The sequence below is a fragment of the Rutilus rutilus genome (genome assembly GCF_951802725.1).
Source record: "Rutilus rutilus genome assembly, chromosome: 21".
NCBI lineage: Eukaryota > Metazoa > Chordata > Actinopteri > Cypriniformes > Leuciscidae > Rutilus > Rutilus rutilus.
The window spans coordinates 29,645,021-29,670,842 of NC_140226.1; the positions used below are offsets into that span (position 1 = coordinate 29,645,021).

Below are 25,822 nucleotides of genomic sequence, written 5' to 3' on the forward strand. Positions count from 1 at the left end.
AAACTTGATGTTCGTGTATCAGAAACTAAACACGAATCATATCATAGACGATTATTGTTGCTTACCTACTAGTGAGTTGAATGGGTCTCCTTGTTTAACAAAATTGAAAGTTCCCATGATTTAAACATCCAAAAACAGTTCTGTAGTGAAGGCGATTCAAATTCGCGCCATTTTTTAAAATACCCCCGTGTGTGACAATCATCGCGAGTGTTCGTGAATTGTCGCGAGTTAAAGGGTTAACTTAGTTAAATAAACGGTTGCTGATACGATCTGAAATGCGAACATTTATTCGTCGATATTAGTTTATAACTTAAGACATTAGAACCCCAGTCAAATCAAAAGGTAAGTTTATGAGGAGATACATTTTTCATCAGCTTGTAAATAGCCTGCTTCCCACCAGAGTTCTGTTGTACAAGAAAAGAGGCCTTACAAATACATCCTTTTTTGTGTGTGTGAAAATCTTTTAATATGTCATGGCTCTAAAATCTATTAACAACCAAGAAGAGTGACATTGTAAATATTTATCGAAAATTTATGTTCTTCCTAATCATAAATTAGCATTTTTCTTTTAAGTTTTTGACAAGCCTAAACATTCTTAGGGATGATATATGTTTCCTATTCAAGGAAAGCATGATTTTCCTTGAAATTACATAATTATTTTAAAAACATGCCTTTATTTATCCTTCACAACTTTAATACCATTCAATGGGCCATTTTTATAATATGAAAGTAACAGTCTGAGAAATTTGGTAGAACATATTTACATGTTCTATTAGCAAAGAAGGCAGAGCAGTAGGAGTTATATCTAATATTTTATATAACATTTTCATATGGGTAATTGGAAACAATGGCACAGAAATGTTTCCCACATAGACAGAGGAATAAAATATAATTTATTAATTTACACTTATGAACAGAATCTTCATAATAACAGAGATCCAGCAAATATCCAGTGTGCACCAAGTGTTTTACTTGCTGGCGTAAGCCATGATCTGCTCCTGTGGGTACAAGAAAAAATATATAATACAGGTAAGTGACATTCAGGAAAGCAATATTTATAAGCAACAACTGATGTTTCATCGTCTAAATGAGGGAAATGCAGATCTTCCCGTTTTTGAACATGAAGGGTGACACAAGTCCTCCTTACATTATGCGCCACACACACACTCGGCTGTAACGTTTATAATAGAATCACAGAATGTGGGAGATATCCCTCAAGGCTTAAGACAAGTTCCAACCTCTGGTTGGAATCGCTTAGTAAAGGAATGAAGCCATTTCGTAAGAGTGGCCTGTAATAAAAGGAGTGTGAAAACACAAGCCAACACCACCATGCACAGCCCTGCAACCCCACCCACACACTTTGGGTAACAGTAAATTTAGGGCTAAACATAGCCATAGTAGTAGCTCCTGACCATGTAAATTACAGGCACGGATAAGAGTAGAAAGGCATGTAATCAGAGGACAAGTTGGGGGGGAGGGGGAGGGGGGAGGTGGGAGGGGGGTTAGAAAGGGGAAGAAGTCAGAGGAAGAGTGAAAGAGGGAGCAAAAGTTGGAGAGGTGAAAAAAGGCTGGAAGTACAACAAAGCGAAGAGAGAGGCACGGATGACAGAAAGGAACGAGAACACGAGAGGAACGCCACAGAGCTGAAGAAAAGAACAAGATCCTAAGTAAAGGAATACGATGGAGGAAGGAAACAAATTGTACAATAATTTCAGAGCAAGAAATAAAAATAACATTTTGAAGAATTTGTGGGAAGAAAAAGAGATGTGATCATACTTTAAGTGGTGGCAGTGCATTGGTAGCCTGAAGGCCGAAGGTTCTCAGTAGAACCATTGGGGCAGCATTAGAGGAATACATCCTCTTCATGAGGTCAATGGCTGCCATCATGGGAAGATTGTGTCGCTGACGTTCAGTCTCAAACTCCAACAGATGCTGCATGGCTCCTAGAGGTCAAGGATCAGCGGTTAAACCATTTGCATTTGAACAACAACTTTTTTTTTTTTCTTAAAAAGTTGACCTTTCTGTGATCAACTTGGTACTTGTTGCCATTCTGGAGATTTTCCTGATTAAAATACAATGTTCACCATATGGATGAATATAGAAAATATCAGTTACTGCTCTTTTTACTTATTTGATTTTCTGAGAAACTGATGTCAACAATTCCTCATAAGATTTCCATTTGTGGCTACAAAGAAATTTATTAGCAGTTCTTGGCAGGAGTGACTAGCAAAATACTGTACACTGCACCAGGACAACCAGTTCTTTTTTTACTAAAGACCACCCCCAATACAAGGAAATGGAAAAGAGCTTATGAAAACCCACAGATAGCTCCACTGGGCTCTTCTGAACCAAAAGTATGACACCTCAGGTATGAAATAAGACTTAAAAATACATAGAGCAGAATTCCAAACCAACAAAAGGCCTTCATGTGTCTTTGTCACGTTTCTTCAACGTGAGGTAGTTCTTCACAATATAGCTGATATAATTTATGAGTTTTTGATTATGCTTTTCGAAAAAGCACATTAGATGATTTTATCTAATCCTTATTAGATGAAAATATTTGATGTGTATATTTGAAAATTGTCACACAAGTACAAATCCGGTGTGCACATACATTCGACTTGCTTCTGATGTTGGAACACTTACCAAGGTCTTTTCCATTATACGCTGCTTGGCTAAGTATTTGTGTGAGATAGGCCACATCGCCAAAGCCTAGATTGGCACCTTGGCCTGCTAATGGATGGACTCTATGTGCAGCATCTCTGAAATTAGAAAGATCAGGAAATATAGAGAAGAAACCTCAAAGAGTCAGTAGCCTTATTTAACAGGACTGGCCAAAGCTGCTGAAATTTCCTCCATGTGGCCTCTATATTACCTTAGATCCAGTGTAATGCCTCCAATAAAAGCAAACCTAAATACATCATCACATAGGTTTAACGTCTCAGACAACCACATAAAGATTATGGCTGAACTATAAACCTAACATATGGAACGCATTTACTGTACATGCACTTTCTTAACCCGATTATGCTTAATAAGGCGACAATGCAATGCAAACGTGTTAATCCAGTTTCCTTTATCGTAGTAAGGTCAGAATAGAAGAGTCAGATACACGAATTAGTACATTTTGTTGCCACTAGTGGGGAATAAGCTGATTATTTAATACAGTCTTCTAAATGTGGCTGGGTTATTAGTTTGCATGTATTTCAATTAACTGATTTTTTAAGGTTATCAGCGTATTGGTATACATGTAAATATGCTCATTGAGAGATATCTCCTTTACCTATAAATAGGACTGCACTTATGGGTAAATCCAAAGACAAATACTCAAAACCGTAAGTCGGTTAATGCACTAACTTTGCAAACATACCCAATGAGAGCCACTCGATGGCGGATGTATTCTGTGGCATGACCCATGCCTAGCGGGAACATAACCCGGCTCTTTGGGCCAATGCCTGCAACGCTAGGTGGAAGCTGACGTGCAGAGCCGCTGTCAGGCATCAGGACAGATAGAGCCGTCCGGAACACAGAGCCGGCAGTCTCCACCAGCTCAGAATGGTTCTCATTACTCCACTGAACAGAGTGAAACAGAGAACAGAACCACAGTCAATGGCAACATAGGAAAGATATGTGCAAGAGTCTCTATTCATAATATATTTGTTAAGCTCAAACTTAAAATGGAAAGATGAGCCAAAGTACAAAATAGATAATCACTGACTTTTCATTTAAAATCCAAATCATGACTTTGTTTCTTCTATCTAACATGTAAAAGGATGAATTTTGAAGCACTTCTGAATGCTGGAAGTGGAACTTCTCAAAAAAGGACTAAAGATAGCACCATGAAAGTAGTCCATACAAGTCATGTGCTCTAATCCAAGCAGGTTTGAGAAATCATTCAGAGTCCTATATTATAAAAGACGCAGCCAGTCTGAAATCTGAAAGTTCTCTCATCTCATTATTTGACAGGCTGCAGTAAATGACAGTAGGAATTGTTTTCCAAAAATCTGACATGTACATTTGAATGTACATTTGTTAATAAAACTGTAAAAGAACCAGAAATGATTTTGAATCAGAATCTTTACATTCCTTACGATTCACATCGAAATTCGTATGAGCGCCACAGAAGGGGAAGATTTTCACATAAAAAAAAAAGAACAATTCTTAAAACGGTGTAGAACAGCCTGTTCCTTAAAGCTTTAGCGCAGTATTTTTTAACTAGGGAGCTGAAAACTGTAATCACTCAATTAATTGTTAATTACTATATCGACACTCCCAGTCTCACAGTCCTGTCATAATTACAGCAAAAATAGTGGAGGAAATATCTTACCCTATATTAGGAGGTCTTTGAATATTACTTTGGACAATGGGAGGCCTTCGGGTCAAAAAGGTTGAGAACTACCGCTTTAGAGGACTCGGAATAGAGTACATGATTTGTATGGACTACATTTCTTGACACTTTTATGGTGTTTTTTTCTTGGATCATGACAGACCCTGGTCACTGTTGCTTTTTATTGTATGGGAAAGAGCTGTGTAAAGATCCTTCAGTGGAACACCGCAATTTTGAAAATAGTCATATGGGTTTAGAATAACATGAAGGCAAGTCAATTATGACATAATTTTCATTTAGCGCTATCTTCATCTTGGCATCTAGAGGTAAACTATACCTTCTTCCTTTCCTTTTGTGCATTCAAAGCAGTCTTAAAAGACAAGGTATTTTAACAGAGATGCAAAAAGCATGCCTAATTAAAGTAAAATGCCGACCAGGCCACAAATTTGAGTTTGGTCTGCAGAAAAAACATTCTGTGGAGTAATGACCAACGCTGGCAAACCTTGGGCTTAATTAGCAAACCAGTTCTGATGGCAAGCGTGACTCAGATGCAAAGGCCTGTGACCAGTAAGGCCAGTAAAAATAGCCAGCTTGGGAAAAGAGGAGTTTCTTTGATGGAAACACAAACAAAAAGAAAAAAAGGGTGTGAGGGTTTGATGGGTCAATTTGAGGGCATTCAGCCGAAATGAAGAGAATGCAGAGCAATGATATGACATGACATTTCAATCAAAAACCACTGCTTTATTACGTTATTCTACATACGGAAATTAACTTTTGTCGAGAAATCTTGCAATAGCACAGCACTCGGAAGCTGTTCGGTTTAAGGAGGTGAACCACAAGTGTGACAACAGGGTTAGTGTTTACTTACAAATGCAGAGTTAATGGCATCCACAAAGCTCTCCTCATCCAGCTGTAGAAGTTCTTCAGCATGCTGATGACTGGTGGACCAGACCAGCGAGCTCTCACTGTCTGACAACTGCACAGCAGACACATATACAACACGTCTGGGCATGAAATGCATTTTCCATTTGACCACTAAGCGATATCATGACGAGCCAATAAAACAAATCAAGCACAACTGACATCATTTACAAGTAAAATAAACACAAGTTTAGCTCACAGGAAGCATCGCAATGGGGCCAGTTGGGAGGAACCTCTGCCAGGCCACGTTATTTTCTGTAGGCTGAAAAACAACAATGCAAATACATTTTTCTTCCGTAATGTGGCATGTGAATTAAAATATTCAAATAGGTTGACAAGTACACCATAAGACGTAGAACTATCATCATACCTCAGACAAATGCAGAACAGCGACGACTGCTGACTGATCATAATTCCATTTGACCGTGGGGATGCCCGCCTCTCTCCGCACCATTGAATTCGGCCCGTCGGCACCAATCTGAAAGAGCCAATCACACCTACCTTCAGAAATTCTGAGGTTTTGCTTATGTAGCTGTGCACTGTTTGGTTTCTAATACCAAATGAAACACCGGACATATTCTACATACCAACAGTTTGGTGTGGATGGTCTTTCCATTCGCTAGAGTCACCTGAACCCAAGGGATGGACTCAGAGACTTGGTACGGACGGGGCCAGGTGTATTTCACCACTTTTGTTCGGTACTGCACTTCAACATGGTCTAAAAAAAGCCAAAACATCATAACACATTAAAATGCAACAAAAGGAGCATTAGTCCAAATCTTGTCCAGTTCCACTTGAGAAATGGGAAAAAATCCAAATATACATGGTTTGGCTGTGACAAAGTCAAAAATGAAGGCTCGTCAAGCCTCCTCATAAAACACAAAGTTGTTTTCCTTCCTCTGGCTGAGGCTTGCTAACATTGACAATTTTCTTGATGGCTTTGGCTAGTCACTCACAGCTTACTAATGGTGTTTATCTACAAGCAGGCCATGCAATACATGTGACCAGCTGCCAATATCCTGCACACAACATCGAACAAAAGTAAAGGAAGCAGAAAATCCACTTTACTTAGAATCACTGGCGGTCTAGCACATGAAAAGATCCAGAATTACGCCTACGTTTCGGACTTGGAGTCCCTTTCTGTCCACAAAATTGAACACTAGTTCTTGCACACAACACGGGTGAGAAATATTGGCTTCTTGCTGATGTGAAAGCAGAGCAACAGGAAAAAACAGTTGGCTAATGCAAGTACTTTTCATCTAGTACTTCAGCAGAAATAGAAGACCGTTAAAAACACTAACTTGACAAACACGTGAACACGCACGTGCTACCGCACATCTGTTAAACGCAAGATGAGTTTTAAAAAAGGCCTGTTTTTAAAAATATGCAGTTTTACAGAGCATGGCATGGAAAAGCCAAATGCGGAGCCTTGGAACAGTTTAGTTAATTACAACAAAACGTTACAGTAAAACGCTGTCCGTGCTCGGCACCCCGAGCGAGCGAGATGCTACGGCTGGAAAGGAATGTGGTTTCTTTAAATGGGTCAATAGACCACTGCACGTGTCCGAACAGGGTGGCAATTCTCGTGGAGCTTCTAACTCCCATCAAAAGCGATGTGCTGGATGATCGAAATAGCAGGAAAAACACGCATATGTCCAAAGAAGTGGAATCTTTAGGAAAAAAAACATGAGAAGAAAGATGTTCAAAAGGAGTACAAATAAACATTTTGCCAAGACAGGAAGGAATGGCTTGTGGTGACATCATTTGCCAAGCCATCCCTAAAACTAATTAACAGGGAGCCCACTCAGAGCTCGACAGTGCAAGCCACTTCTGGGAGAAACATGGGAGGAGCACAGCAAAAGCAAGGATCAAGGATATATCATCATGTAATGATCAAAGTTCAGTGAGCAAAGCAATGATTACAAAAACAAACACATAAATAAATGGATCCATATATCAAACATCAAAATGTGTCTGTCACCAGAGAGAGTGTGCAGCTGTTTGGTGAGGGCGGCCACAATGATGTCGTTCTCAACGATGTACGCCATCTCGTCCTGCAGATTCTCCTTATCAAATGTAATCAGGGCATCTGAACAAGCATCCCAAACCTAAAGCAAAGAGACAAATTATTTCTGTGGTTTACAACTCTATCCTTAAGTGACCGCTCGGGCTCTATTTATGGATTTCCAGAAAGCACGTGCTTCACTGAACTTGAACACATCAAAGCTGTTCGACTGAGCCAAGAGTTTTGCCAGATACTCTAACCAAACATCAAACTAGATTCAACAAAAGCCACCAACGGCCCTTGAGGTTGCACGCCTGACTTTGTAAACGCACTGGGGTGAGGAAGAAATGTAAAATGCCATTCTTTGTGGCGATTTATGCTTGTATTTATAGTTAAGCCAATAATAAATAACAAATATGCTAACATTACTGTCGAGCTAAGTTTGTTTCATCCAAGTTGCCTTGCAACTTTGTTAATAAAACATGCGGCTGGTTTTAAATGCAAAAAAGTCTTGGTGATTGACGCAGCTATTTTTTAAAAACCTAAAATGACTTGTAACTAAGGTGACTAGCAAACAATTAAATACATGCGTAACATGGATTCAGAAGGACTGTTCTATCCTTGTTATACAGCCATGCTAAAACCACTAATAGTAGTGGTTTTGCAATTTTTGATACATGGTTACGTGGAAGATTTAAACCGTGACCAACCCACAATTATGAGGATTTTACACATTGGAAAAACACAGCTGTTGATAAGTTTTGGAGTTGCTATGTTGCCAAATTAAAACACCCCTTGCCAAAATAACTTCCAAGATAATTTCTGCAACAAAGATACCAGAAAAGGTTCAGACCACTATGGAGGAAAGAAAATCTAGCTGATAACACTTTAGGGAACCTCCACACTCCACAAAAAAAACACCTTTTTCTGGTACATGGCACTTCCCAAACCCGCTTTAGTTGCTTTCCTCTAACCGCTTGAGTTTAATTGGAGAGCAAGAGGGAACCTAACTCATTTCCCTCGCAATTTCATCCTTGCTTGGCACTCACAAACAAACAAACAAAAAAAAATCTTACAGGAGAGGTATAATGGGGTGAGGTATATCACTATAAAGCGCACTCTGATGACATCCCTTAGTTTGCCCAGAAACCACAGGATTTCATTCTGGCAGTGAAAAATCCACATCTTACAGTTGAAACCCCACCACAGCATAGAAAACGAAGGGGTCCTTTTACTTGTGATCTCCACACTCTCCACAGATTTGAACTCCTATCCCTGCATCGCACATGAATCTTCATAATTAGTAGGCTAGGGCTAGATTTATGTAATCTCGCTAAATAAGACTCTAATAGATAAACTGTGGCCGCAAGCAAAACCGAGCTTAACTGTCACGTTGCGATGTGGAGTTTGAGGTTCTGCATCTCTAATGTATGTTTTGTATTCGAAGGCTGTGGTTCTGTAGCATTAATTTATGGGTGGCTGCTTACAGTGTGATGATAGGCAAACAACGATGAGCAAAGCACGATACAGCTGTTTTTAATGGAGTGGCTTCCTGCCCTCAGGAAAATAAGCAGGTAAGGTCATAGTAAATGACTGTGTTGGTTACTCAATGTTTTGCTTAAGTGTTTACTTGTTTTTAGATGATGCACGTTTCATTTAGTGTGATATCTGATTACTTCATTTATATATTTACTTATACAAGTATTAAAAAGGTGTTTTGGTTGACATTCTATGAAGCAACAGGTAATACCGTGGTGCGCGAATATGATGATCATTTAGTAGCATATCATTGCATATTGGTACACAACTAGTAATCATTGTGTTACAACATACTGGTTTTACTGACCTGCATTTTATTATACGGCTTGCATCTCATATTTACAATATGGTCCCAAGCACCAAGACCTGAAACACAATAGGATACAATTACAAAGGCACCACATTTGTTCCTTCCTACTCATTCAATGCCAAAGATAAATGAATATAGCAATGGAAAAAAGTACACCGCACGTCAGAGAGAGCTACCTACTGACCTACTTCCTGGTGAATCTTTCATATACAAACATTATACTGTAAATAGGTATAATGACAGGAGTGCAGATTCAGAGCTTTGAATGGAACAGATGTACTTATCCTCGCCACAGGCCTTTTGATTGGATTGTGCCCCCACATTACCCAAAGTACTGGTTCTAAATGATGCCCAACATTGCCCATTATGCAAACATGCATTCTGTGGACACAATCAAAAGCATATGTTTCATCCAACATAACACAATGTGTAGCCAGGCAACCGAGGGCAGTTCAATGTCCTCAGCATCACATCTACTGTGCCACTAAAATCTATTGTTTTCTTGTCAACCGCATTCTGTAAGTGTTTATTTCAGAATATGAGATAAAGAACTATATAAACTATATTAAAGAGATTTGATATGCAGTTAATGTTTAAACCATTATGAAAGGGTAAAATAACTAAGGGCAAAAGTGATATATATATATAAACTTTATTCTCCTAATTTTTCTCCAGGGAATAAATAAAGTACTACCCTATCACATCCTAAATGTTAGTCCTCACTAGTGTTATTTTAGTATCATTTCTTATTACAGTAGTGAATCATATTTTGAATTAGCTTTTATTTTTATTTTTTTATTATATTTTTGTTTTTAATTTAATATTAGTTTTTAATATTTCTATTTAGCTTTATTTTATTTATTTTAGTTTTAGTAGTATAATACTTCAACTTATTTAATTCAGTTAGTTGCAAGGACAACATTTCATTTTCATTGAAGTGCCACGTATTATTTATATTCTATTTTATTTCAGCTAAATTTCAATTAACTATTCAAATAGTTAACAATAACAACACTGTTCATCACACAAAGATATGGTTTCAGTAGACTCTGAATCAGTGTCGGGTCTAATGCATTACTAAGAAATTAATTACTGTACCATAAAAAGTTAAATAAGGAATTACTCTTAATTTTTCTGTAATTGATTTAGTTACTTCTGATGTTATTGCATTAAATACAGTAAAGACTACAGAAAAAGTTTAGGTAAAACAATAATGGATTTAACATCAAAATGTAACGACTAATGTTAAAATGTATGTTAATGTTTTCAATGTCACTTTCTCCCTTTAAATACTTTGGTCTATTCAAGAATATTTTACATTATTTATTTGAAAGAATTTAGAGAGCAGTTTTATGTCTATCCTTGCATTGTTCAACTGGTCAAGGTTGATGGGATTTAGAAAGTAATCTAATTACACTGCTAAGGACGTAAATAGCTCTAGTAATTAATTACTTCTTACAGTAACTTACCCAACGCTGCTCTGAATATAGAGCGGCAGTTGTATGGACTACTTCTATGATGTAGGCTATTTAATGATGCTCTTTGTTCATTTTTGGAAGACATGGGGATGAATAAATGAAGACAGAATATCATATTTGGATGAACTATCCCTTCAAAGCCGCAATAAATGGAAGTTGCGAAAGTCTGTTCTTCTTCTTCCCTACTGTGACGTATATCAAAGTGATTTAGAGATCTCTGATAGGTGTTCCTCTATAGATCCATATGAATCACACACTATGAAATAAACATAAAAAGCTATAAAAGTCCATACCACTAAGAAGTGTTGCTGAGCCTGGACTGATGGAGCTGACCCTTGTACTGAAGGTCTCAGGAACCTTGTCCATCTCTTTTTTGTGACCAGCTTCCAGCAGAAGAATCTTCTTCCCTGTTAAATTAGGATCTAAACCTAAAAGAAGAACAGGGATAAAAATACAGGATGATTTATTTGCTTTGCAATATCACCGTGGGGTTGATTCTCGCATTTTGCATGATTTCACCAACACATTTGAATATGAACTCGTTCAAGTTCAACTAAAATCTGTGCGGTGATTGCACACTGCTTACTTTAGCATCCTACGGCATGAGAACGTCACATTGCAGTGCCACCGCAATTGCACCCTTCACCTCCAGCTAAAACACTTTCATCACACAAAATAACAACTTCTCCTTTGCGTGAAAAAAAAAACAAGGGGTGAAGGAAAGCAGCGGGAGACTTTATTACAGCTGGGAAGTTTGCAAACACTGTGCTTATGATGAAGCGTGGGAAGAGTGCAGAGTGAAGCTGAGGGGCAAAAGCGGGTGCACCGTGCATGCATGTCTCTCTCTCTCTCTCTCACTCACCCAACGAACATGCCATAGCGGTGCCCACCATTCCCCCGCCAGATATTATAATGTCAAAGAGCTCGTTTTCAGATGTGCTGGATTCCTCATCGCACGCGGAGGACGCGAAGCCTCTGCGCGCCGCTCGCGCTCCATTGAGTGCCCTCACTGAAACACACTGCCGTCCTATCCCGAACACACCGAGTCTAGTCAACATTCTAGCGGAAAAACAGACGTGAAACAACTTGTTGCAACTAACAACCCTGAAAAGAAATATCTAACAGCCCCCGTTAAATCTGTCCTGTTATTGACAATAAGGGCGAACTCTTATCTGTCATCCAGCCATGTTGTTGTTGTAACGTTATACGTAAGAGTTCTGTTTGCTACAGTTCTTCCGGGTGCTAAAAGCCACTGAAATAATGAAAATGGAGCATGGGCATTCACAAAACATTTAATTTTGACTCAGGTCCACAAGTGAGATGTATGTCAAATAGCACTAGTACTAAAGTGTAACACATGTGTCTTTTTAAATACTTTCACTTCTTTCTCAGAATCGTTTGAGAGCGTGTACTGTAGCATGATGGAGGCATGTTCCCTTTAGCGCCATCTGCCGTCGTGGAGGAAAACCAAGCTCGTTTGGTTTATTTAAATAATGTACTATCTATCAGACAACAACATGTATGCGTGTTTTGTTGCTGCATAAAATATTTGCTGTGTAAAGATGGTATTTTGTATCTAACATTCCTGAAGGACATGCTGTTTAGGATTCTGTGTGCGTGTTCAGCCGCTGGTGGGTGGAGATTGTCATCGGTGCAGAGATCATAATATTTGCCGATTCCAAGGAAATGGAGTGTGTCTTGATCTTTAACAGTAAATGGATGAGTGTTTGAATGATTTCCTCATAGCGGGCCTGATCACACCATGGATCAGATGACGATGGTGAGAATAACGCAATGATGTCTGAAGAGGTTATACGATACCAGAGAGTGTGCGTTCAAATGAGAAACAAGTGTCTGATATATTTCCAGTGCATTTATAGATTTAACAGTGATTAATCCGCTTGGTTTATTATTGTGTAGTTATTTTGAATCGCTTAACCGCGGCGAACAACAATAGCAGAGCGTAACTATGAGTGTTTGGGGTTGCCATAGTAACAACAACATGCTGTTGACATTCATTTTAACCCAACAGGGCTCCTCTAGCTAAGAAAATCAACAGACAACTCAATATTTTGATGATATTTTTTACAGTGCTGCTGGATAGTAACTGATTACATGTAATATAGATTATTTAATCAAATTCCCCAAAATAAGTAATTGTAATTACATGTACATACTTGTAGGCTAATCAAGACTAGTGGCTTTCTTATTGATTATGGCTAACATTAACTCTAAGCCTAACCTTTACAGAAATCATTTCACTTTTAAGAAGTGCTGTTTTCTCAACATTGCAACATCACATATCAAATTAGCTCCTGACGAACACATTAATTATTATTTGAATTATCACTCATTTAACCATGTGTTACTGTCTTTGGAAGGCTTTTGTCTTTTAAACACGTTAAAATTTACAAATTCACATAATTTCATATTTACACGCAGACGTGCAGGGATTCCCCAACCTTTTTGTCAGCTGAACCTCTTTGACCTAATATATTTACTTGAAGTACCCCTGAGATTTTAAGTTAAAGGGATAGTTCACCCCCAAAAAATGAAAATTCTGTCATCATTTACTCACCCTCATGTCGTTCCAAACCTATTGGACTTTTGTTTATCTTCATTCGTCCGGTCCAATAGGTCTAACAATATGCAGTACAATGTTCCGTGTAGAGTAGACTATCAAAATTTGTTTACAGTAGTTTCAGGTATATTGCGTGCCATAATGCACATTTAGGGGTGTTTTTACATGCTAAATTACATATCTTCATGGCTGACTGTGTCATTTACGTTTACCCATTTAGTAGACACTTATTCAAAGCAACTTACAAATGAGGAGTGATTCATCTTAAAGAGGCAGTAAACATGATAAGTGCTAGTCATACAAATTTTCAGAAATTGCTCTTTTATCTCCTTTAGTTCATCCTTTAATCAATCAATCAATCAATCAATCCAACAAACAAACTAAATACATATTGTCCGTCCAGATCTCTTCTACTTTAGCTATCTCTAGATCTGAAGAGGGAGACAATGTGCACGTTTCGGAAAGCCTGCTGTCCTTCAATGAGGACCGGAAGAAGTCTGAACTATCTCTTGAGGTGCATTTGGAGGCTCTGAAGGCCAAACGCAAGCAGCAGCTGGAGAATTTGGAGCTTCAGCATCAGACCGGGCTGGAGAAGCGGGTCCTGCAGAACTCACTGCTCACCAGCAGCACTGAGTGGATGCTTAAAGCCAATATACTGCAGCCGAGCATCAGAGATCATGATGGCCGAAACTCTGAGAAACGCAAACACCACAGGTAACTCCAATCTTAAAGGGTTAGTTCACCCAAATATGAAATTGTTCCAAACCCGTAAAACTTTTGTTCATCTTTGGAACACAATTTTTTTATTTAATACTTTTAATCAAATCTGAGAGCTTTCTGTCCCGCCGTTGACAGTCTACGCCACTACCACTTTGACGCTTCAAAAAGTTCATAAAGAGATTGCAAAACTAATCCATATGAATTGAGCGGTTTAGTCCCAATTTTCTGAAGAGACTTGATTTATATGATGAACAGATTGAATTTAGGCTTTTATTCACATTTAAACATTGATCAGTGAACATAAACAGAAGCTTAACCGTACATGCTTGACGCGTGAGAAGAAACCTCATTGGTTCTTGCTGAAGCTCAAACGTGCTGCGTAACACGAGAATGAACCTCATACGTCAATGAACGATACAATGAACCTCGTTCTCACTCGTCAAGCAAGCATGCTTGATCTTCTGTTTACCACAACTGATGTGTGCGTTGATGAATGTTTAAATGATGAATCTGTTCATCATATAAAGCAATCAAGTCTCTTCAGAAAATTTGGACTAAACCGCTCAATTCATATGGACTAGTTTTACGATCTCTTGATTAACTTTTTGAAGCCAGAGTGATAGTTGTGGAGCTGTCAATGGAGGGAAAGAAAGCTCTCAGATTTCATCAAAAAGATCTTCATTTGTGTTCCGAAGATGAACGGAAGTAGAAGAAGAAGAAAGAAAACCATACGGGTTTGAAACGACATGAAGGTGAGTAAATGATGACAGATTTTTTGGGGTTGAAGTAATCCTTTAAATGTGATAACAATGTTTGGCTTGAAACATACATCTTCAACTCTTGTTTTCAGCTCAAAGGTGATTCTGCAGAATTTTACCCCAAGTGGAATCAAGGCACCAAGAACCTCTCAGGGAATCGTGACAGAGAGACAGAGGAAGCCTCTCCCTCAAGATTCACAAAAAGCCAAAGAGGAGGCAGACCTGGTTGAGTGTCAGAAACAGTTTTGCGTCGCTCCGGTCCCTGAGCACATCTCTAAGCCTCTTTATGATAACCTCATCCATGAACAAGAGCGCTTGAGGAAGGAAGGTCGTGAGCAGAGGAGAGATTTCCTCTTGACCACGCAGAAGCCCTTCAGGTTCCACAAGAGGGAGGAGAAGAAGAAGGAGATGGGCTCTGGCAATAAAAGTGAAAAAACACAACCAGTTTGTGTGAGGAAACCTTTACCCAAAGCAGCCTCAGATCCCAGGTTTCCTGAACAGTTGAAAGGTGCCATTTATATGAACATTTAATCATAATAATGTGGAACATAGTTTTTTATACTATTATACTATATACTTGCACTATGGGTCAAAAGCATATTATAATGATTACTGAAGGATCATGTGACACTGAAGACTGGAGTAATGATGCTGAAAATTCAGCTTTACTATCATAGGAATAATTAACATTTGAAAATATATTCAAAATTTAAAGTATATTCAGTTATTTTATATATAACTATTTTCACTTAATGTTTGACCAAATAAATGCAGCCTTGGTGAGCATAAGAGATTTCTTTCAAAGCATTAAAACATGTTAATTATTCCAAACTTTTAACCAGTATATATTAGGGATGCACAATAAATCAGCCACCATTTCGGTATATGTTCATTTTAATGTTATCGTTATTAAATCTATGTCCCTAGCTTTAATATATCGGCCCAATATTTTTTATTGGGCCGATATATTAAAGCTAGGGACATGGATTTGAATGGTGAGACTATTGTTTTTGTAATTAGGCTCTCAAAAATGTAATAAAAAAACTTGGATTTAGATTTATCGGACAATATATCGGTTATCGGTTTTCAAATATAAAGAATTATCAGTTATCGTATCGGCCATAATTTTCATATCGTCACATACCTAATATATGCATCTACGAAACACCATATGTAACATATTTAATTGATAATTAAACATATTTAAATGACAACAAAAATACAAAAAACTAAATTCAAGTTTAATTTGAAGAATGTACATTTATTTTCAATTTAATTCAAATAAGCCATAATGCACTCACCCTCATTTTACTCTGAAACTGTGTTCATGTGATGGTGGCTCAGAACAGGAGCAGCAAAGGAAGATTCGCATTCATCTGAGAGCCCAGGAGACTCTGAAAGCTTCCTCAGCACCCATTCAAAGGAATGAAGCCAGTGCTGATAGCCAGACCCGCAGTGCTCAGAAGAGCAAAAACAAGATGCTGGGTTACTTGGACCAGAAGCTGTCCTTCAGACCTAAAACGAACGCCGCCGTGCCTGACTTTGACAAGCTCTACCAGGCCTTTCAACAGAAGGCAATGGAGACAGCAGAGAGGAGAGATGTCACTCAGTGTAAACCCTTCCAGCTGCGCACATCTGCACTACAGCCTCGCCACAGGAGTCCAGAAAACCCACAGGTCGCCATTTTCATCAATTGATTTTAGTGGCTTGATGAACTTCTGAAGATTCCTTTAACATCATTTTGTTTGTAACTTTTCAAAACTAGAAATCTACAGACAAAACGAGTCTAAAGAGAAGCAGTTCATTTGGTGGCCTGACATCACTGTCTATGGATACTCTTCCGACTTACATAACAGATGCTGCCAGGAAAAGATCCATGGCTGTAAGGTGAGCCTGTTGCTGCTGACATTTTTTTTACTCAATTTTATGAATGACTAATTTCCAATAAAATCTGACGTTAAAAACTGTTTTCCTGTATAATACACTCAATCATAGTCTCTCTTTTTTTAGCACAATTCATGACTTCACTGTATTTCAAAGAAAGAAAACGTATTTGTATTTTTTTTTAAATCAAATCTTATTCCACCTTTTTACTATTATAAACTTTTTTAATATGTTTATGGGAATAATCGATAAAGCAATAATCAAAAATAAAATATTTTAAATAATGGGAAATTTGAAAAATATGTAGCTTAGAATATTAAAATGTATTATTACAGAAATATTTTGTTTAAAAATTTTATACCATTTTGGCTTGTTATATTTTTCGTAATGAACTGTATAAATGTATGTACCATAGATGTTACTGTATGTATGCACACCTAATTTGATTAATTCCATTAAAAAAGTGTTGATTTATTTAAAGTGCCTCATAATATTTTTGAGTTGAATAAAAGTTCTGCAAGTTTCAGAAATCAAAGTTATTGTCCCCTAAAAGAAAGAACCAATTCTGAACTGCCTGAAACGAGTCGTCAGTAATTCCAGTCTTACTTCCTGCATATAGGTTTGTAGCACATTTGCATAATGCCAGCCTATGATCTTCATTGGCTGCCCGTGAACAATGTCTACTTTGCCCCGTCCTCAAACACTGTAGTTGTAGCTGAGACTGGAAGAGTTTGGTTCGTGTTGCCGAAATGTTGAGAAGATGCTTTTTTCTCCGTTGCAAAAGCAAATCCACTTTGCATGCACTTCCAAAGGATGAGGACTCGGGCTCGGAATTGATACAGTAAAACCGACGCCATCGTGTGGAGCTGAAATTCAGATTTGGTAATGGACGTTTAATTTGTAAGCGGTAGGCCAATCACAACAGACTGGGCCGTCTGACCAATCAGAGCAAAGTAGACTCTTGAAAAGGAGGGGTTTAGAGAGACTGAATTCTTGATTGAACCATTTCAGACACAGTGTAATGCTGCAGTAGCCTGGAAATCCAGACCTAAATCTGAAAGATTAATAGTCTGGCATCGACTAATAAAAAATCGGCCAGCTCGAGGGGCGGCACCAAGCATGCATTTGAAAATCTCACTGCACGCAATTGGATAACACTATGACCAATCACAACAAGCCCCATACGCTTAGCTACCAGGGGAGCTAACTGGTAGATTATACTCTTGCCTTATCCGGTCGGCAAAACAGGAAAAACGTCCTTCTTGCAAAGGAACGATTCGAGCGTCGTCTTCTGTTCCTCTTTTAGATAAAAAGCCAAGTCTAGCTCGTTCACTGTAGCGGTTAAAGACGTTTCAGACAACTGGTGTTCATCCATAGCCATCTTGCAATGTTTACTAATGACTTCGACGTCACAGCGCTGTCGTCATCTGTTTAGCTCGCCTCTGGCCCGCCTATATCAGATAACCCGATGTGATTGGTGCAGCTCGGATACAAGGGCATATTTAATGAGCATCATTACTCGACGCCAGAGTAACTCGCTGAGCAAATTCAACTTGTGCTCTCGTGAGAACTCTGGATTTCCAGTGTAATGCTGCAGTGTATAAAATGAGAAAATTAAAGTGTTTTTTGACCTTGGATGCATGTAAACCTGTTGTAGAGGACCTCCAAAACAAAATCAGTAACATTTAAAATGGCATAATAGGGGCACTTTAATAAAATGTGCTTTTTTTATTATCCTAAAAAAAGGTGATGTTTAATCTGCCTGTCATACAGGAGATCTCTGGAGCTGAAGGACCTCAAGGAGCAGGAGAACGCAGAGTGGATGAAGCAGCACAGAATCAGATCTCAAGCCATGAGCAGGGCAGTGGCAATGAGAGCCAAAGCAATGGACCCCCATAAGAGTCTTAAAGAGGTCTACCAGGACAAACTCAAACTGCATCGGTGAGCACTTTGGGAAAAAAAAGTCAGACGTCTGTGATGAATGAAAAAGCCATAAGGAAAGTAATAACTGATTATGGGTCCTTGTGAATGTAGGCAAGCTGATCTGGAGAGAATGAAAGATTATCAAAAAGAGCTGAAGGAAATCAAATCACGAGTGACAGCTCGCCCGTACCTCTTTGAGCAGGTGTCGCAGGTACACTAATTGAAATTCAAAATCTATTATTTTCTAAATAATTCAACATATTTAAATTTTACCGTATACATACATCTAATGCTTTCAGGAAAATGCCAAGAATAATGTTGAACGCAGATATAGGAACACTTTGGAACAAGCAGGTTTGGACGAAAATTTCGTGAGATCAAAGGGAGAAACAAGTAAGACAAACCATGTGGACAATGAGTCTGTGGATGAGGATCATAACAGCACTGAAAGCGAAACCCAAAAGAGGTATGGAAACACATGAATGGTGGGGGTTTAAAATAAGTGTGGCCAATGCAAAGATTTAACAGTGTGTTAAAGCGTTTATAGTTTTGATGAAAGGTTTGACATTACTTCCTCTCTTGTGACCCATTCAAACTAAAATCATCTTGCTCAATGGAAAAACAATAGATGTGGTTTTCTTTTGACATATGTGAAGATCTATTTATCAAAGATCTTTCTTTAGTCATCCATGAATAAGCTTTATTGTCACTGGCATAGTGAAAAAGTAACCATGCAAATATTATGATGTAGCAGTCATACGGTTCTACTACTGTTTTATTTACAGTGCAGGAAGTGGGGAAGAAAGTGTCACAAATGAGGAGGAAAAAGAAGGGAATGTGGAAACCAAAGAGGAAGAGTTGTGCTGACAGAAGACATGTTTGGAGGCCAGTGTATTCCCTCAATATTTCATATATGCAAGGGAGACTGTGGTCAGACAAAAAATCGCTGGTAGATCATTTCAGTTTTGAAATATTATGTTGTGTATGTATTTTTTTAACTTGATTGTAGATTTGTTTTATACATATTGTGCTAATGAAGCAGTGTGGGTCTTTAAACAGCTGAGACCTCATGTATTCTAATGGATTTACAATACAGAGGGGATTATGAATATTCAAGAAATTCCATATGGGCGTCAAAAGATTTTTAATAAAACAGAAATCAAAAGCAAGTTTAATTTTATGATTCTAAGTATGTTAGGGGGCTACCGACCCAACAAAGAAAGAAATAACCACAAAAAACCATTGGCAACCATATTAAAAGCTGTATATTTGCCTTAGTTCTGCTTACTGCACATTAAATCATCTTATGAACCACAGAAACAGCTCTTGGGTCTGGTGTTGGGCTCCTTAAAAGTTTGCAAACGGTAAATTGGGGAATCCTTGTCTTAGCACAAACACATCTTCCACCTAGAGTCTGTCAAATGCAGTCTGCTATAATTATAAACTATAACTGTCACAGAGGATAGCTTTATTCATGAAACTCCATCTGAAATTCTCATTCCTGAAGTCAGACTATTTTGAGAGAGTCAGCACTGGTTGAGTAAACAGTCCTGTGTATTTATCCGCCATTGGAAAAAGAGTTTGTGCTAGTGCATTCGGCCACATAAACATCTTTTTACTCCAACCGGCCTTCTTTAGGGACATTTTCTTCAGTCCTAGTTGAATTTTTAGTGTTTATTTTAAGGAATTTGTGTTTGGAATGGGACGTTTTTGCTTATTTGAAAGATTTTAAGGCATAATTTCTGCTTTTGCTTTGACTTGATAATCTTTAGATGGAATTGTTTGAAACGAGCTGTGTAGCATGCAGTGCATTTTATGGGTAAAAGCCGGCTTTTGGAGAAAATATGATAGCCAGCCCTGTCAATTTCAGAATAAAGTTGTTTATTTTATGGTTGAAGGAGTGATAACACTGAAAAATCCTTGTGCTCATAGGGCTGAAATCTAAATAATTACTGGACTGAGGGAAATGAGCGAACTTCACATTTAAAAATGGCCTCCCAGTGTCACCTAATGATACCCATTCATTTTGTTTTGGAAATACTTTTTTTTTGTCTTGGTTAAATGAGGTACAGTAGGGCTTAGAGTATGCATAGAAGTATGAACTTCACTGGTAATGGGAATGTCAGGGGGTCAAGATTTGTTAAAGTCATGTAAAAAAAATTAAAATAATTTTTACAAAAAGTTATACAAGTGATAAACTGTTGGTGTTGGTGTGACACTGTTCCCTTCCACCAACATGGGATGGAAAAGCTGCTTTATTTGCATGTTTTATGCGATATTCCAATTTTGTGATATTCCAATTTATGCGATATTCCAATTTTAACTTAAGCATTTAAAACAACAGTAACAACAACAACAACCACAACAATAAATGCAAAAATGTCTCAAAACTCATTTCCAGGTTTTAGGACTCATTCCTGCAGCACTTTATGGATGTGTAACAGGTTCAAAATAATGCTGGAAGGAAGAAGACGGGGTTGGCTTGACTGAGACTCGTGTTTTATTTCACAACCAGAACCAGTAGATCACACAAAAACATAAATCCGCGCTGCGGGCGCTTTCAATAACTCAGTCCACCAGAGCTCTCCAGAGCTTTCTCAGTCTTTCAAATACTCAGTCCACCAGTGCTCGCCAGAGCTTTCTCACACTGGCTGCTAACAAGTCTCAGTCAGTTCCTCTCTGCCACTTCTCATCTCCTAGGTTGCTTTTTATGGTCTCTTCACGCCAATGTCTGAAACAAGACACAGGTGTTTGTCATTTGCATTTGATCCACTTACACCACGCTTGTCCTCCTGGAGAGGAAGTCAGCCACAGCCATCTGTGCCCGCGGCCTGTGGACCACTCGGAACTTAAAGGGCTGTAAAGCCAGATACCAACGGGTGATCCGCGTGTTGGTATTTTTCATGCGGTGGAGCCACTGGAGGGGCGCGTGGTCCGAACAGAGGGTGAATTCCCGTCCCAGGAGATAATATCGGAGGGTGAGGATGGCCCACCTGATGGCTAAACACTCCTTTTCAATGGTGCTGTACTTAGAGAGACTCTTAGAGAGCTTGCGACTAATATACAGCACCGGCCGCTCCTCTCCCTCTATCTCCTGGGACAGGACCGCTCCAAGCCCCCTGTCCGATGCGTCAGTCTGCAAAAGAAGGGGAGAGGAAAATCAGGAGAATGTAAGAGCGGCCCACCACATAGGGCAGCTTTTACCTGGGTGAAAGCCTGCTGACACTGCTCCGTCCACTGGACCAGATCTGGTGCTTCCTTTTTAGTGAGATCAGTCATCGGGCTGGCGAGGTCCGAATAATTAGGCACAAACCTTCTATAATATCCCGCCAGCCCCAGGAACTGTCTCACCTCCTTTTTCGTCTTGGGTCTCTAAAACTATCGGGCTTGCCCAATCACTGTTGGATTCTTCTATTACCCCCATCTCGAGCATCGCCTCTAATTCAGTCTGAACCACTTTCTTTGTGTGTTCAGGTAACCTAAAAGCATTTCCAGACGGCTTTTTTGGTACTAATAACTGGGCTGTATTTTGTTTGGTCCGAGTGTCTTGAATCACTCGATACAACCGATCCTTTAAAATAGCAAACTATGGATGAGAGAGCGGACGAGCAGGCTGGAGGGGTTGACCGTCAATAGAACGGACCTGTTCAAATGCATGTTTTAATGACTCATCCTGAGACTATTCCAGGGGAAAGTCATCGCACTCTGAGAGGATCAGCCTCTCAGTTGCGCTCTGTTCCCCTGGCTCTGATCTCAGTGGTCCCGGCTCCGCCTTTCCGACCTGCACGGCCACGCCCATTTCCTGCTTTTCCTTTCCACAAGAGACATCCGCACATAAATACCCCAATAATTCACTAAAAGCAGGCCAGTTGTTTCCCAGAATTAGTAGATGTCGGAGGTGCGGGTTAATGACCACCTCTACATTATGCTTTTGTCCCCTAAAATGGATAACAGCGGACACTATAGGATATTTCACCACGTCCCCGTGCACACATCGTACCTGAACCATGCGGCTCATATGCAATGCCTCAGGCTGAATCAGGCTCTGATGGATTGAGGTTTGGTTACATCCTGAATCCACCAGACCCGGATAGGTACCCCCCTTTAAAATCACAGGTATTTGGTACCAGCCAGCCTGACCGGGGGCAGCCTGTGGGACATCCGGGACCCGGATCATTGTCCCCACCTCCATCACCGGACACCTGTCAATGAAATGGCCCGGGTCCCTGCAACGCCAACAGGCCGGCCCAGACCTACCCTCCACTCTAGTGGTAGGAAGTGGATCAAGCGATTGGCGTGAAGAGAGCAGGGGAAAGGAAGCGTCATTGGTCCCGGCAGTGTCTCCCTGGGCGGAGCTCGCGGGCCACCAGCATGGTCCAGACCAGATCCAGACTTTAGGCGGGCCTGGAGGACAGGACCTAGGAAGAGGGACAGGTTGAGGGGAAGAGGGAGAGGGAGAAAAAAAAGTGTGAGAGAGAGAGGCTGCTGGAAGGGGTTCGCTGACCCCTGGGCACGCCACCATATGGTCCTCCGCCAGTTGAATGGCTGAGTCTAGCGATGTCGAGTGGTGGCACTGGACCCACTCTGCCGTCTTCCTGGGAAAGCAAGTGACGAACTGCTCCAGAACCACACAATCGATGATCCGTTCAATGTCGCTTCCCTCAGCCAACAGCCGTTTGCGGCAGGAGTCCCGGAGCTGTTGGGCCATCACGAAGGGTCGGGCACTCTCGCCCAGATCCAGCGATTGAAACCGCTGGCGATGTTGTTCTGGGCTCCGGCCGACCCGCTGTAATATGGCCCTTTTCAGGCTGTTGGGCCTGGACTATCGCCTGGAAATGACGCTCCTGGTTGTTTCTCATGTCCAGCAACGCCTGGTGTTGTTCCTGCAAACGGCGTTCCTGACGGAGATTGAATGGCGGCGGCTGCATCTTCCTTCCCAGGTTTCAGGACCACTGTAACAGGTTCAAAATAATGTTGGAAGGAAGAAGACGGGTCGACTTGACTTTGACTCGTGTTTTATTTCACAACCAGTAGATCACACAAAAACATAAATCTTTTCGCTTTCAATAACTCAGTCCACCAGAGCTCTCCAGAGCTTTCTCACACTGGCTGCAAAACAAGTCTCAGTCAGTTCCTCTCTGCCGCTTCTCATCTCCTACGTGGCATTTTATGGTTTCTCTGAAACAAGACACAGGTGTTTGTCATTTGCACTTGATCCACTTACACCACGCTCGTCTCCCGATTCTCTCTCCTGTCATAGACCTCGCTGAACCAGCCCCCCTTACCACAGGATGTTTTGGATGAACTAAATGGTGACTGATTAAAAGAAGGTGCATAGTCATCTAGCTCAACCAAAGTGATTTGAACAACCTGACAATAGGTGTTCGACTCTGTATGACATCAAAGTACCGCGAGAGCGATTAGAGAGCAGATGGCTCTGTGTATGCTTTTGAATCGCTCTTGTGGGTCTCTGGCTATGTTCAGACTACCAGCAAAAATTAGATTTTTTGCATATCCAGATTTTTTTATCCAGATGGGTTTTTGAAAATGTGGACAGCAAAAAATGCATGAAATCAGATTTTTTCAAATCAGATTCAAACCACATATGGAGGTGTCGCTTATTTGGAGAGCGAGATGATGCACCTCCATTTTTCCTGCATCCGTTTTGAAAGCCTCATCACATACAGGTACGTGTATATTCCTACGTTATTAGCTACCAAAGCAATCCATGCAGATAGATTGTCTGGACTCACAAATCGTATTTGATTACTTGCAATTAATAGTGTGGACAGTCTGCCTGAAAAGATCTGATTAGGGTAAGTTCACACTTGTAGTTTGGTTCACTTGGTTCGCTTGGTGCGGACAAAAAAAAAAAAAAAAACATTTAGTCCTGGGCTGCGTTTCCCAAAAGCATCGTAAGCCTAAGTAGATCGTAAAAACGATAGTACGACTGATCTTAATATTACGGTCTGTTTCGGAAAAGCATCATAACTTAAGCAGCACTTGAAAATCATGGTAGATCTACGAGTGCTCTGGAGTCATCGTAAATCCCCAAGTGCATCGCAAGAAGACAGAGTTATGAGGTCACCTCCAGGACAACCGGCAGATTACACTTTTAACTTTATTCAAATGCAATGTGATTATAATAAGGTTTTGATTGTACTTTATTGTACACCTTATTACTAGTTTTGGTTAAATTAATGTATAAATGAAAATTAAAAAGGGCAGAAAACAAAACAAAAAAATATATAAATAATCTAATAATTTTAATCAAAATTAAATGAATGAACAAAAAAAAACTAAAAAAAGATGTAATATGCTTCAAAGACTGGGAAAAATAGGGATGAACTAAAAAAAAATCTGTCAATGACTTTTTGACATGCCAGCCATGTATTGGGAATTTCTTGGTTGGCCATCATGTGGTCCCATGCCATCTTTGTCCTCCTCCTCCACCACCTCTTCATCTTCCTCCCTGTTAAGTAAGGACACTCTCATATGCCCTGACTACAACTACACACATTCTCAAACTGCTGAGGTGTTGTGGCTGCAGTCTGGACAACAGAAGATGGAGGCTGAGGCCTGGGAGGGTTGTTTGGAGGACTAGGAGATGGTAGGTGCTGGGAGATGGCAGATGAAACTGATGAAGGACCTGACTCGGGCTCAGGCTGTGTTACCCCTACTCCTCCATGGATGTCAATACCACCACAAATGCCATCTGAAGCACTTGTGCCAAGCATTGACAAGGCCTTTTCTTCCTCTGCTGTGAGAAGGGGGGGCTCATTGGTCCCACCACCTGTTTTATTAAATGTTGTCCTCTGCAGTGCCCTTTTCCTTTTAGCAAGGCTGGCAAAGTCCTGCCAGTTCTTCTTGACCTCGATCTTTTAATGCCCCTAGTTGCAGTCAGTTTTCTAGCAAAATCCTCCCAGATTTTCCAGTGATGACCATTCAAAAGTAGCCATATATTCTGATGAAATGTATATTTTTGCGATTTTATGAAACATTTACACTACCATGTCATAAAGTAGTGGCATGATACAACTGCATTCCAGTTTTTTGGGTATATAAATTTGACAAAAAACTGTCCTGGCAGTGCCAGCCTCACATTCTGAAAATGGTGCAAATCTAAGGATACCATTCTAAGAAATTCATTTAATTTTGTCATGTGTCAGTGGAGATTTCTGTTAAATTTGTAGCTAGATTTAATAAAGTTGACTGGCAAACTCCGTGTCTATCTATGTTTCATGCACACACCCAAAATGACTTAACTGATGTGTCAGTTTCAGAGGACAGAACGCTGCGTTTGAGTGACAGCTAACTGAAAGTTCAAGTGCTCCTGCGAGGTCACCATGGCAACTGTGCTCTCTCCTGTGCTTTGG

The 25,822-nt window shown here is 39.8% G+C and overlaps 2 protein-coding genes across 2 annotated transcripts; one reads left to right on the forward strand and one right to left on the reverse strand.

The window, feature by feature from the left end:
* Nucleotides 1–872: 872 nt before the first annotated feature.
* coq6 (coenzyme Q6 monooxygenase) lies at nucleotides 873–11,965 on the reverse strand. The gene is made up of 12 exons (XM_084394006.1): nucleotides 11,443–11,965; nucleotides 10,874–11,008; nucleotides 9,100–9,158; nucleotides 7,230–7,356; nucleotides 5,836–5,966; nucleotides 5,619–5,726; nucleotides 5,448–5,510; nucleotides 5,196–5,303; nucleotides 3,371–3,573; nucleotides 2,647–2,762; nucleotides 1,777–1,943; nucleotides 873–998 (listed from the first exon to the last, which is right to left on the reverse strand). The coding sequence occupies exons 1-12, from the start codon at nucleotides 11,636–11,638 to the stop codon at nucleotides 969–971; spliced, it is 1,443 nt and encodes a 480-aa protein (XP_084250132.1). The 5' UTR covers nucleotides 11,639–11,965; the 3' UTR covers nucleotides 873–968.
* Nucleotides 11,966–12,043: 78 nt separating this feature from the next.
* fam161b (FAM161 centrosomal protein B) lies at nucleotides 12,044–20,592 on the forward strand. Its single transcript, XM_084393843.1, has 9 exons — nucleotides 12,044–12,360; nucleotides 13,565–13,875; nucleotides 14,732–15,147; nucleotides 15,984–16,315; nucleotides 16,405–16,526; nucleotides 18,297–18,464; nucleotides 18,558–18,657; nucleotides 18,746–18,912; nucleotides 19,232–20,592. Exons 1-9 carry the CDS (start codon nucleotides 12,343–12,345, stop codon nucleotides 19,311–19,313), a joined length of 1,716 nt encoding a protein of 571 aa, XP_084249969.1. The 5' UTR covers nucleotides 12,044–12,342; the 3' UTR covers nucleotides 19,314–20,592.
* Nucleotides 20,593–25,822: the final 5,230 nt, after the last annotated feature.